General features: G+C 34.4%; 1 protein-coding gene across 5 annotated transcripts in view; it reads right to left on the bottom strand.

Moving 5' to 3' along the window:
• RAB3GAP1 (RAB3 GTPase activating protein catalytic subunit 1) overlaps positions 1-14,759 on the bottom strand; it is a 98,685-nt gene that overhangs the window by 43,698 nt on the left and 40,228 nt on the right. For all 5 annotated transcript variants that reach the window (XM_037069811.1, XM_037069893.1, XM_037070119.1 and 2 more), the window contains 3 exons: positions 6,282-6,401; positions 5,249-5,414; positions 161-260 (listed from right to left, as the gene is read on the bottom strand). In XM_037069811.1, the coding sequence (XP_036925706.1) occupies positions 161-260; positions 5,249-5,414; positions 6,282-6,401 (386 nt within the window). The remainder of the gene's footprint in view (positions 1-160; positions 261-5,248; positions 5,415-6,281; positions 6,402-14,759) is intronic.

Raw genomic sequence — 14,759 nt, 5'->3', positions numbered from 1 at the left:
GAGAAAAAAATTATAAAGGTAGTGAAATCAACAATATTTTAGAATGAATTACAAATAGTTCAAGTTTAAAATACCTGAAACACAGTTATTAAATAATTTTAATTTCTGAATATATTTTTTCTCTTTATAGTAAGTTAAATATAGCTTTAAATGATCTTACCTGGAGGTTGCTGAGGCCAAAAATACTGCTGCCAATCCTGCAGGACATAGGTAAACCGAATAGTAATACTAACTGGAGGCAATGGAGTTAAAGGACATCCCTAGGAAATAAATGCAAAGACAATATGGTGGGGCTTTCAAAAGAGAAGTGTCTTTAAAAAGAATACCAGAGACCAAAATTACATTAGAATAAAGCTGTTTAAACTACTACCTGGAAACAAGACACTAAATTCTATTAAGCAAAATACTTTCAAAATATCTTACACAATTTTAATTATACAAGTATAATTTCTTACTATTCCTTTCAGCCATATTAAATGTGAAAAATCTGTGATTAATTTTGTAAATAAGGGAAAACTATTGTAAAGTGTAACGGTAGGTTTGGGGAGATGATGTCTTTTCTTTCTTTTAAGTGAAAATAAAAAATTAAAGCCATCCTTGAATACTGAACCAAAATTTTAAAGTAAGACAAATGGTTACTTATGCAAAATAGTTTACATTAATGAATGAGTTAACAGAAAATTTAAATTTACCTTTACATTTGTTAAAAATTAGTATCATCCAAATATCCTATGATCTCAGCTTCCCTTAATAATAGTTACACTGCATTAATGTGGACTAGGACTTAAAAGTGCGTAAGAATCAACTAGGAAGTCTGTGAAAGTGTAGATTCAATGGTATTCTGCATATCTAACCAGTTTCCAAGTGTTGTAGACACTGCTGGTCAGCAAGAGACATTAAGCTCAACAGCTTTAATTGAATACAAACTCAATTTAAAGTCACAATATAAGGTGGTTGCCAAAAAAAGATAATTCAGTTTTTGGCTGCTGTATCCTAGACAAGCAAGCTAAGACTCTGGCTGGTCAGGAATAATCACCTATTTAGTCAGGTCCAGACATGAAATGAGAGTTCGAATACAAAAAGGCACAAATGGTCTAGAAACTATAACAAGGTTGCTTTGACACATAACCTCTGCTCCAGTCGACAGCAAGTAGATAAATATAGAAAGAGAAAACCACAAAGAAATGGCTAAGATCAAACATGACATACATATCTTTGTGGGCCGTAGAAAACTGAAATTGAAAATTGGGACTGCAGATACATGCCTGCTGAATTACAGGCGCAGAACAAAGCAGCTGATGATAGCCTAGGATTGCAGACTGCACTGCATGAGACCAAAAGTACTCCATCCAGAGAGTGAGGACACTGCAAGACTCTATTTAAGAAAGACACTGGGGCAAGGCACTCCTGCTTGGTACAGTGGCTTTGTTGGAAATTATACAACTGGAAAGAGTTTTGTGTTAAGAGTTAAAGGGGAAAAAAACCCATTCTAATGATATGGAATCCAGTAATACCAAGACTAGATATACAATATCCTAAATACCGCAACAGAACAAGAGGCTCCAAACACCATTTTAAGAAGTGGTTCTGAAATATTCTTCAGGTAGGGAGCAAACACAAAACTAAAACCCTTAGAAAAAATGAAAGAGAAAATTTAAAATGTTAAACATTCACAATGAGCCTGCAAAAAACTTTTCTCCAAAACTTGAAGAAATGTATTTCTAAAAGAGACAAATATCCAAATCAATAATCAAAATATAAAACCATGCAATATAAAGAACATCTGAATAAAACAAACATCTGAATAAAGAAAAAGAAAACACGAGAATGAGAGAATTCTCAAATATTTAGAAGATTATGGCAGAAGAAGATTTAAATGTAAATTTTATGTGACCCCAGAGGGCAGAACTGCTCCCCCCGAAAGGAAGTCTTTTCAAATAATTAGACCTATGAAAAAATGAAATAAACTGCCAGTGAAGGTGAGAGCCCTGGGAAAGCTCAAGCAGATTTTTAAAAAATATTTAATTAATTAAAAAAATTTTTAGAGAGAGGGGAAAGGAAGGAGAGAGAGAGGGAAACATCAATGTGTGGTTGCCTCTCATATGCCCCCTACTAGGGACCTGGGCTGCAACCCAGGCATGTGCCCTAACTGGGAACCCAACCAGTGACCCTTTGGTCAACAGGCCAGCACTCAATCCACTGAGCCACAGCAGCCAGGGCCAAGCAGATGTTAAATATAATTTTTATGAAGACAGTTCAGGAGAGTCACATACTGGGTAGGCTTTAACCATGTAAAACTTCTACAGTACCCACACCAGCTCTCAGTTATTTTAAGCTCAACTCTTATCAAATCAATTTTGAGAGGTATTGCATATCTAGATGAGCGAGTTTTGTGAAAGTTCTTACAGATGATGTGATAATTGACTAAGAATACTTTTTTTAAGTACAACTAGAATACAGTCATAATCTAAGTCAGACCCCACCAAGCAAGACCCCACCTAGTTTCAATAACAAGGAGACAAGCTACATGGAGCTATGACATAAAAGATCCATGAAATAATGTTCATTAATGTTTTTTTTAGGAAGAAATAAAGTTAATATTTTTATCAAACCAGAAATTTGAACTAAAAAAATTAACTATAACTGAAAACTTCTGGTGAGAGCACAAGAAAAGTAATGGAGAAATAAACACATTCTTGCATTTTATAAAAATTTCTCAAAATACCACATGTAGAATTAAGCAGTTACTTAAGGAATTTTGAAGCCCAGAATGTTTTTTAAACAATTACATATATGGGTGGAACTTCCTAAAATATATGCTTCTATGATTTCTTTTTCATGAAGATATCACAAGAAACTGCTAACAACAGTTACTTTGAGGAGAGGGACTAGAGAGTAAAAGGAAGCTTTTACTTTATTTAAATTTCTTCACCTGGTACGTGCATTACTTTTTTTAAAGATGTCAAAGGGGTGGTGATAATCCTACCACTATACTATTTAGGGCCTCAACACTGAAATCATTTAAAAAAAATTAAGTTCTAATCCTAAATTATATATATATATATATTTTTTAATTTTTAATTTAATTTAATTTATTTATCTTTAGAGAGGAAGAGAGGGAGAGAAGGAGAGAAACATCAATGTATGGCTGCCTCTCGTGAATCCCCCGCTGGGAACTGGCCCGCAACTCAGGCATGTGCCCTGACTGGGAATCGAACCGTGATTGTGTGGTTCACAGGCCCACGCTCAATCCACTGAGCCACACCAGCCAGGGCTAAATATATTTTTAAACAAATAGTTTAGTAACTATTTTAAAAATTTCAGCATTTTTCTCATAATTTTCTTTTTAAATTTTCAAACCTTCAGAAAGGCTCCAAAACTAGTATAATGAACACTCATATGCCTATCACCATGTCATATATATAAATTTTGGGGGTGACCCTTCTGCAAATAAGTTGTAGGAATAATGACAATTCACCCCTAAATACTCCAGCATGTAACTCCTAGAAGGACAGTACTCCACACAGTCATTAAAAAAAGGATCCAATCAGGGATCACATATTTCATTTAGCTATTATGCCACTTTAGTCTCCTTTACTTGAAACAGCTTCCAATCTTTGTTTTGCCTATAATGATACTGAGATTTCTGAAGAGTCTAGGCCAGTTACTTTCTACAATATGGCTCATTTTGGAAATATGCAGGTGTTCCCCTGTTTTATGTTGAACATTGCTGGCAGGACTGCAACACAGAAAATGACATGTCTTACTTAATATATCTATGCCAGGAGATACCTGGTATCAGTTTCTTAATTGAATTTAATCACTTTGGTGTGATGTGTCAACTTACTTAAGGGGAATGTTTCTTTAAGTAAAGGATCCACTCCACCACTTGTCTATCTGGCTTTGATCTTTTTAAAATAGGTCCTCAATTTAAACCCTAATGTTTTTTTCTCCCAGAGTAGCACAGATAAGTCCTCCATATCTCATGATGGTGGTTTTTATAGAACACCAACGATATATATATATAACACATCCCATTTAGCCATGCTGCTCTCAGTCATAGAACATAGGACAGATTCATTTCAAAATCAAATCAAATGAACATTTGAAAAAAAGAAATACAATTCAGCCCTGGGTGGGTATCTCAGTTGGTTAGAGTGTTGCCCTGATACACCAGGGTTGTGGGGTTTGATCCCTGGCCAGGGAACGACAAATCAATGTTTCTTTCTCTTGCTCTTGTTCTCTCTTTCTCAAAAAATAAAAGAAAAAGAAGAAAGGCAATTCAGAACCCATAGAGTTCAGATGTCAAGAGCTCACAGCCAAAGCCCCAAATAAGCAACTATTTAAAGCCCACTTCTCTGGGGAGGCTGGCAATACAGTAAGTCCACACTTAATGTCCATAGGTTCTTGGAAACTGCAACTTTAAATGAAACAACATGGAACAAAACCAATTTTACCACAGGCTAACTGATATCAACAAGAGTTTAGTTTCTACTGCATATTTCTGGTCACAAAAACATAACCAAATTTCTAAATAAAGACCTAAAACACTTCTAATGTTACACAATGAAATGAATGTGAGCTATACATACATTTAAGAAAGATGAATAAAAACAAACAGAATTATTTCTAACTTGCTTATTCCAGTCGCAAGTGGCCAGAGACTATCCCAGCAGTTCAGGGCACAAGGTGAGAATCATCCCTGAACAGGACATTCTTCCATCACCTGGCCACTCACACACACACTCACACTCACTCAGACTGGGACAATGTAGACAAGCCAGTTCATTTCACACACACATCTCTGGGATGTGCAAGGAAACCAGAGTCCTTGAAGAAAACCCATACAAATATGGGGAGAAAGTAAAAACTCTACTGACAGTGGCCCCGACCGGGAATTGATTTTTCCCCCTTATCAACATTATAAGGAAACAATACAGTGTTAAATGAAACATTATTTGAGGACCTGCTGTATTACTATAGAGAAGTAGAGAGAGCACAGTAGATAAATGTTAACCAACTAAACAAACAACATCAGTTTAATTATTCTTTAGCATTAGTATACTAAAAATGTAATTAGCTACTTTGTTTCTTTAAACAGATAGTAATTTATATAGTCAATGAAGTCTTTCTTCTTAATTACATTATCAATATTATAAAGATATATTTCTACACACTTAGTCAAATTACCAAATTGCTACTTTTATATGGATCCCAGAAAAGACGGACAATATCAATGCCAACTTACAATCTTTGATTTAAAGATATCCAGCAGACCTGATAAGTGAGTGTACTGATTTGGCACTTTTCGAAGATGAACCATTTCAAAATCAGTCCGGACACCGGGGCCCTGACACTCTCCCACATACATCCTTCGCCATTTGTGATGAATTTGCACGAAGAGTGGCACCTGGCTAAAGGGACATAATTAAACAGGAATAGATTGCAAGTTCATTAGACATTGAAAATATCGTAAATCTCAAAATTATCCATCGTTACATTATACTAATCTCAAATATTTAAAAGCACTAAACACAGAACACTTCACAGACATATTTATAAAAATCACACTCTTAATCTCTTTTTTCCTTATACCAGTAAACTGAAGAAACTGTCTAGTGGCACTCTGTGGTCAGAAAAATGTTTTTAAATGGTTGAAAGTTTAAAAAAAAAGCAGAATAAAATTTTCTTCAATAAAAACGATCATGCTATATTAGCCTTTCCAAAGTCATGATACACAAACTTGATTAAATAATTAAATAATACAAATTAAACCAACATTCATGGTGACATAATTTTTTATTTTATCATTTGAAGATACACTGGATCCTCATTATTCACAGATTTCTGTATGTGCAAATCAGCCTACCTGCCAAAATTTATTTGTAACCCCCAAATCCAATATTTGCGGCACTTTCAGGCATTTGCAGATGTGTACAGAGTATCAAAAACTTTGAGTCACCTGATGAATGTGTTCCCAGCTGAGGTAAAACAAGGCAATGCCGTTGTCAAGTTTTAAAATTAGATTTTGTAACAAACAAAAATAGCACTCCTCATTTCAAATATTGAGTATTTCAGTAAATTTCCCTCTATAAAGGCTGCTTCTTAGCTAAAGGATTTGTTGAGTTAATCTTATATACCATATTCCAATAGTATAATAATGTACAAGTAGTAATCCTAATGATAATAAAAAACTAACATTTGATGCCCATTTTCTTTAATAAAATATAATAAAAATAATTTTTAACTTATTCTCTAAGATTTTCAAAATGTCTTCCTACCAGCCAGTGTTTCCCAAAGCAATAGACACAGAGCTCAGAAGAAGGTTGCACTTAGATTCACTGAGAACAGCATCACTGTTTGCAGCAGGGGCGATCACCACGAATTCTCGCAAACCATACCTTTAAAAAAAGAATCACTGACATTAATCAAAGAGGAACTTCAGAATACAAAAATCCACTATTTGAAAAACATAAAAACATTTCCCTGAAGGAAATTTAACAAATCAGGTTTGAAGTACCAGTGTTTCTTTTCTTGTTTTTTAAATGGCAACTGAAGCTACAATCTAAATATCCTTCATTTAGTGAAACACTTCCATCATTCAACTACTATCTCTCCTCTATTATTTACAAATTAGAAGCAATTTGCTGAAATTATAAAGAACATTAAATAATAGTTTTGCTTTAAAAGTTTAATTTTAAAGATAAAAGATAAAAGCCAGCACTGAAATTTCACTTTAATTAACTGATGACATTAAGTCCACTATAATGTGGAAAGAGAAAGTTTGAAAGATTCCCTAACTGGCAGGAAAATAATTACCAGCCATGATGTACTTGGTGCTGTTTGTTGAGATGACAAAAATTTATTTCACCTTCACAATTCACCTCCACCTTCCTATACATCAAAATTAGTTATGTAGAAGTGTGGTAGGCAGTCAGACAAGAGCAGAACAAGAATGACAGGTGATGTACAGGGGTACAGGTCACCAAGGCTGAAAGCCCCAGATATCTAGCAATGGGCAAAAATAAGGACTTCAACCCCAGGATAACCTTTTTCCCCCTAGCATATAGCTGCTCCTGCAGTGTGGACCCCCTGGCCTTTCCCATTGCTGATCATGTTGTTTGGATCCTCCCTGACCTTTTTTCCCCGGCACAACACTAGTCTTGCAATAGACCCCCTTGGAGGAGGAACAAGCCAGAGTGGCCTTATGTGACTCTCATGTGGGGGCCCTTGCACAACCACTCCCTTAAGCATTAACCCCTAGGGATAACATCTAGGCTTCAGTGGTGTTTCAGCTCCAGGCCCAAAAGAGCAGACAAGTGACACCATGACTGACATCAGGACACCCTGCCCTGGAGCTGACCAATCAGTAGAGACCATGACCCCGAAAGGACACACCCATATAAAGCTGAGATCCTCCCTGGGGCATCCCTAAAATCCTACCCTTAAAAGCCCTTAGGACAGAGGACCCGTCAGCTCTAAACCCACCTTCTTCTCACCCAGGTGCATTACCTTGACTTTTCTGTCTCCTAAGCTCCAATAGCCCTTCTTTTGCCTCTGTAACTTGTTTCCTAAGCCCATTTCCTCTATTCCACTGCTCGCCTCTTCTACTTCTGTGACTTTCTAAATAAACCTTCTCTTACAGTTTGAACCTTGGCTCTTTATTTTTTCTTTAGCCAGAACTCAAGTATCAAGGTTGCTAAACCTAGGTCCACTCTGACCCTACTGGTCTAATACCCAGTGCCACTTTCACTGCCAACAGAAGTAGCATCAAATACTAGAAGAAGTCCAGACCTGTGAATTTGAAGCTTCTAAAGGTCTTTTAAAAAGTTTTTTATTTTTTAAATGTCCTTGGAAGGAAGAAAACAACAGAATATTTCCCCATGCCATCCTAGCACTAGAGTGAAACCACTGTCAACAATTTCTTGATTATTCTTCCAGAAATATTCTATCTATGTGCCAACCCTACTCTCAAATAAGATTACACTACATATACTTTGTGTACTTTATCCCCTAGTCATCAGGACTTTGCTTCCAGTTTTAGGCTGTTGCAACAATATTTGTGATTGTCTGTTTCTATTATGTGGGATAAATTCCTAGAAGTTGCTGGATAAAATGAACATCTGTACCTTTATTGATAGCTGATGCCAAACTATCTCCTTTCTCTCCACACATACACAGATTGTGCCAATGTATATTGCCATTAACAACAAATAATCCAAACTGAACTGCTTTCTATTGATCTACAATAAAATTCTATCCTCTGGCTTTGTTTCCTCTACCTGAAATGCAGCCCCCATACACACTTCATTGCCATCACTGAATATCAAAATCCTGATGGATCCCTTTTTGAGGACTTCCCTCAAATACCATCATCACTCCTGTTAAATATGTTCTCTTCCCTGAATTCTAATGTACTTTTCCTACTATTATTATCTTTAAAAGGTCAATAAAAGACATTGATTTACTTTGCATACTAGATCTACTTGATGCTTGAGACCATGCCTTCATCCAGTAAACACACATTAGGTGGAAATTTTCAAAGGAGCAAAAAATAAACAACAAAGAACAAACAACCAAATAAAAAGTGGACAAGAGACTTGAACAGGCATCACTCCAATGATATACAAGTGGTATATAAGCACATGAAAAAATGTGGTAAACATCACTAATTATTAGGAAAATGTAAATCAAAATCATAATGATATACCACCTCATACTCATTAGATGGCTACTATAAAATGCAAAACAAAACAGAAAACAAGTGTTAGCAAGGACACAGAAAAATCAGAACCCTTGAGTATAACTGGTGGAAATGTAAAATAGTACAGCTGCTATAGAAAATGGCACAGTGGTTCTTAAAAAATTTAAGTGGAGAATGACTAACAATTCCACATTTGGGTATATCCAAAGCAATTAAAAGCAGGGACTCAAAGACATATCTGAATACCTATTGATAGCAACATTATTCACAAGAGCCAAAAGACAGAAAAAACCTAAATGTCTATTAATAGATAAGTGGATAAACAAAATATGGTATATATACATGTAATAAAATATTATTCAGCCCTAAGAAAGAAAAGATTACAATACATGCAATAATACAGATGAACCTTGAAGATACTATGCTAAGCAAAATAAACCAGTCACAAAAATAATAAATATTGTGTGAGTCCACTTATATGTTTGCGGAATAGTCATAATCACAGAGAAAGCAGAAAGAGGGCCCAGTAGAGGAGAGAATGAGGAATTATTGTTTAATGGATACAAAATTTCAATATGAGATGATAACAAAGTTCTGGAGAGGGAGAGTAGTGATGGGTGCACAAAATGGTGAATGCATTTAACGCCACCAAACTGTATACTTAAAAATGGTTAAAATGTAAATTTTATGTGTTTTACAACAGTTAAAAAAATTAAACATAATAAAGGAGCAAAAACTAATACATATTAAGGAATAAGAAATATAATGGCTAATAATTCTATTAAAAGAAGTTCAACCTCACTAGTGATTAGGAAAATAAATATTAAAACAAGGTATCACTGTTAAGCTATTAAATTGCCAAAAACTATAAAATATTGGTAAGATCCAGTGTTGGCAAGAGGTATAAACTTTCAAAACATTTTCAAAGGCAGAATATATTTTTAAAACTCATAAACTTTGAGCTAATTATATCTATGCTACAAAAGCATTCAGACAAATGCACAAAGATACATGTACAGTGATGTTCATTATAATAGTTTAATTATGAAAAACTAGACACAATATAAATATCCTTCAATAGAGACATGGGTAAATAATAACAGTACATCCCCATACTATGGCATTAAAAAAAGTGTATCTGAATTTATTGACATAAAGACTGTCATGAAATGCTGAGAATATGTTTATTAGAACAATTTGTACAATGAAATCCCATTTATGAAAAATCTGCAAATCAACACCACAAAAATATATCTACATGTAACTCGTATACTCATAAAAAACAATCTGAGTAGACATAACGCAAATTTTCACAGCTTGTACAAAATTAAGAAATATGAGATGTTTGAGCCCCCTTTCTTTGTGCATGAAGAGAAAATGAGATGGAGAGGAGACAATGAGAAAACTGAAGGAAGACTGATGTAAGATAATGAGTTTCATGAATAAATCTTTATATTGTATTTCCTATAATTTCTAATCTAGCCATTTATTAGAAGTTCAGATATATCAATTCAAATAAAAATTCCACTATGGTAATTTTAATAACTTAATTTTAATTTAAGTCTGTTAGAATTGTTTTTTCTAACAGACTACATATATATAAAATTAAAATACAAATGTGTCTTAGGATCACATTCTCCAAATGAGAAAAGTAGGACAATCATTCATTTTTGTTTGTTTTGTTTTAAGATGCATTTTTTCTTTCATGCCCCTATAAAAACTGAAAGCAACAGCAAATAATTAACCAATATTTGATATATGTCAATAATCTTGCAGTAACCAATATTTGATATGTCAATAATCTTGCATACTTCAAATGCTGCCATTTTATGACTTTTGTATGTATTATTTCAGAAAAAATATATATTGTCTTTTTAATATAAAAAATATATGCACAAAAATGCTGAATCACCCAAAATGGTGGTTATAAACAACAAAAAAATTTTCATGGACATATTTAAATATCTAGTATCTAAAAAAAATACCTGATAAAATATTAAATAATTGCTTTTTTTAATTATAAACCCTCAGCTATCCTTGGAATTGCTCTGTACCTTTCACTTATAAGCTACTCAGCTTAATTCCAGTAAAAGTAAGCAAATTTCATACAGTATAATAACTCTATTTCCTCCCCTCATTTTATGCAATATTGTCACACATATTACATGTTACCTATGTTAATAACCCAACAACAGACTAAAATTACTGTTTAAGCAATCTTATTTTTTTCAATTAAAAGAATGTATCTTTTGTGTTTACTGCAATATTTTCAATTATCTCTATCCCTCCCTGTGAATCCAATTACCACATTTCTTTTTGATACTGCCTATAAGGTAGGTATGCCTGCAATACATTCTGTCTTTGTTTATATAACAATATTATTTCACTTTTAGTTTGGAAGTTACTTGTGCTGGATACAGAATTCTTGGTTGACAGTTTTTTCTTCAGCACTCTGAGAACAAGTACATCACTGCACTGCCCTCTGGCCTCCACTGTTTTTGAGAAGTCATGATGAATGATTTGTCTTCAAGATTCTCTTTGTTCCTGGGGTTTCAGCAAGTTGACTACGATGTATGTAAGTGTAGTTCTCTTTGTGTTTATCCCACGTGGGGTTTACTGAAATTTCTTTGTCCCTAAGTAAAAATTTTTCATCAAATCTGGTAGGTTTTCAGCCTTTATTTCTTCAAATATTTTTTTTCTGCCTTTTTGTTTCTCTTCACTTGGGCTTCCATTAAATGTGTGTTTTCAGACACCTGACAAAATCCACACACCTCTGAAGTTCTGTTCATTTTTCTCTAATCTTTCTGTTCTTTGGATCACATTATTTCTATTAATCTTTCAAATCTACCAACTATTTGGTCATCTCAGATCTGCTTTTAATCTCATCTGGTAAGTTTATTTCAGTTATGCTTATATTTAAAATTGTACACACAATTTTATTAAGTGACATTTTACAGAGGGATTGGAACTTAGCTTGCGAGTCAAAAAAATCTAAATAAATAAAGAAATAAGGCAAAAAAATTATTAGCTCCAAGCCTCTGCTACAATGTTCAACTTTAGGATTTTCATTTGGTTATTATAGTTTCCATTTATTGAGATTTCCTATTTGACTGTTAGTATATTTTTAATTCTTTAAATACAGTTCCTTTAATTCTTTGAACTGCTTTAAAGCTATTGCTAAATTCAACATCTAAAAGTCCATTTCTACTGTTTTTTTCCACTTGCATATGGGTCACACTTTCCTGTAACACTGCATATCTAATCATTTGTGGTTGCAAATTACATCTAGGTAATACACTGTAGTGAAACCAGGTCCTATTTAACCTTTTTCAGGGATGTTTCTTTTTTGTTTTTAGTAATTTGCCTGGACTTAAACTGTGCAATCTATTTCCCCTAAGGTATTCAGCTACTAATGTCTCTAGTCAGTCATTTTATTCTTATTTTTTAGCCTGACTACCCCTTGTCTTAGTGATAAGCCAATAATTTGGTCACAGATATACTCAAACATCTGAACTCACAAGACTTTTACTTTTGGATGATTGATCTGTTTGGGGGTTGAATAATTCATTCAAAGTCACTACTTTTAAAGTTCAGGCTCTCATGTCTCTTGTCTATCCATGTAGTTTGTGTATCATACAGGGATGCATATAGAGTGTTCTCAGCTCATCTATTGTCATCATACATGATCTACTTGTTAAATTTCTGACTAATCCACCACTTGCCTCTAACTTGGACTACAACCTTGGCCTAGCAAAGGTACAGGTTCCCTCCATCCCTTCTCAATCAAGCCTGTAGAAATGGCAAAACCATAGGCTTTTGCCTTCCACCCAGAGTCAAGTCTACATCTCTGACAACTAGCTGGTGTTTTCACAGCTAGCCTAGACTGAAAAACTGGTCTTCATCAGCATAGATTGGGAGGAGGCAGAATAGCCACAGGCAGAAGGGCCAGAGACCCGCCCCCCCACTCTTACCAGAAACTCAAGCAGTTTTTCAAGGGGAAAAAAAAAAGCTTCTCAATTTGTTTTTGGCTTGTAGGCAGTTTCCAGCACCCTAAAATGGCTGTTTAGACAACTTTTTCCAGATTTATACAGTTCTGCCCCTGAGGGTAACTGCCAAGGCTTCATGTCACCAATATGAGAAGTCCTCTGAACATTTGCTTTTCAAAGAATAAGAACATTTTACAGGCCCTTAGGGCTATTCTTAAATACCATTCTCTCAAAACCTTTAGGTCCCTTCATATGTATCTCTATGACAAGGGGGAAAAATTAAAATCACATAAATTAGTTTTACAAAGAGCCATGGTAATTATTCAACTATACAGTTTGTAACATTATTTGTGGACTGTTTATGTTGTTGCTGTTATTCCCTTGTGACCAATAAAATGATTGAAGCTGAAGGTCTAAAGATTAGACTAAACAAAGGCAAAACTCTAGAGACAAAAGTTAGTCCTCAGTTAAAGTAAGCTGCACTTTAAATGTATTTTTTCACTGTCAGTAGAGCCTCACTAGGTATAGAGCATTATGGTTACTTTTTGTATTACTTCCTTTCATACTGCTGCTGTAACAATCTTAGTGGCTTAAAACAACCCCAATTTATTACCATACAGTTCTACACGTTAAAGTGCGACACAAATCTCACCAGTCTAAAATCAAGTTGTTAGCAAGGTTGTATTCCTTTGGAGGCTCTGAAGGAGACTTCACTCCTTGCTTTCCCAGTTTCTAGAGACTACCTTCATTCCTTGGCTCGTGGCCTTCTTCCATCTTCAAATCCAGCAATAGGAGGCCAACTTCTCATATCATACCACTCTGACTTCATCCTTTACTCTCTTCTGCCTCTCTCTTCTACTTTTAGGAACTCTTATGATTACACTGGGCCCACCCAGATAATCCAGAATAGATCTTAGAGTCTGTCAATTAGCAACCCTAATTCCATCTGTTCCCATGATTTCTTCTTGCCATGTAATTTATATTAAAAAATTTCAAGATGTGATATCTTTAGGAGGCAGACAGGTTCATAATCCTACCTTTGTATTAAAACCTCTATTCAGTAAAGATCTCATGAATTTACATTTGGGCATAAATGTCTGCTAAGGCTAGCATTTGTGCCATCTACAGTGCCATTTATTTTAGTATAAGGAATAACAATTAACCAAGGGAATAAATCCCCTATGATAGTTTCAGCAATCAGCCATTAGAAAATATTTAAAGGACAGGTTATATATGGAGGTGGAGAGAAGCAGCCAACAAATCATATCACTAAGATCAATTATCTTGCCTAGACCATAAAAACGAATCATGTTCACATATCTTTTAATGAATAGTTTTAGAAAGCACACTTAAAATAGTTAAACAGGCTTAGGAGCTAATCTAACAAGTGCTTGATATACAAACTGAAACTACAAGATATCAAAATAGATATACATCAATAAACTAGAACTATTAAAATTAAGCATTTGACATAGATGTCAAATTTCTATTTTCTATTAGAGTTTGATCTGAAAATATTAAGTTAATAGTCTATGAATTTTATCTCATTCTGACAGGTCAACCTACACAAATTGTACATAAATGGTATGAATGAACATTTTACATATTAGTTTTCAAATCTTCAATGTCACTGCTTCAGTATTAAGCTCAGTTTTATTTTTTTAAAAAAACTGTAGGTTAAACTTTCTGTGTGTGTTATACTCCAGCTGTTAAGAAGGTAAGTTATTTATAATCTTTCAAATTATAAGAATTTTAATTTTTAACAATTATATTTTATTTTTTTAAAAAATGTATTTTACTGATTATACCATTAGTTGTTCTTTTCTCCCTTCATTCCTCTCCACCCTGCACACCCCTCCCCCACCATTTCCCCCTTTAGTTTATGACATGTCTCAAGTTCTTTAGATTCTATATTTTCCCTACTATTCTTGCCCTCCTCCCTATTTTTTACCTACTGTCTATACTACTTATTTTCTGTATCTTCTACCCCCTTCTCCTCCTCCCACTCCCCTGTTGCTAACCCTCCATGTGATCTCCATTTCTATGGTTCTGCTCCAGATCTAGCTGTC

This window comes from Sturnira hondurensis, unplaced genomic scaffold (assembly GCF_014824575.4).
Source record: "Sturnira hondurensis isolate 20B ecotype Veracruz unplaced genomic scaffold, ASM1482457v3 Scaffold0000256, whole genome shotgun sequence".
Classification (NCBI taxonomy): Eukaryota; Metazoa; Chordata; class Mammalia; order Chiroptera; family Phyllostomidae; genus Sturnira; species Sturnira hondurensis.
Note: the sequence above shows the minus strand (reverse complement) of the source record. Positions and strands in the feature narration are given on the sequence as shown.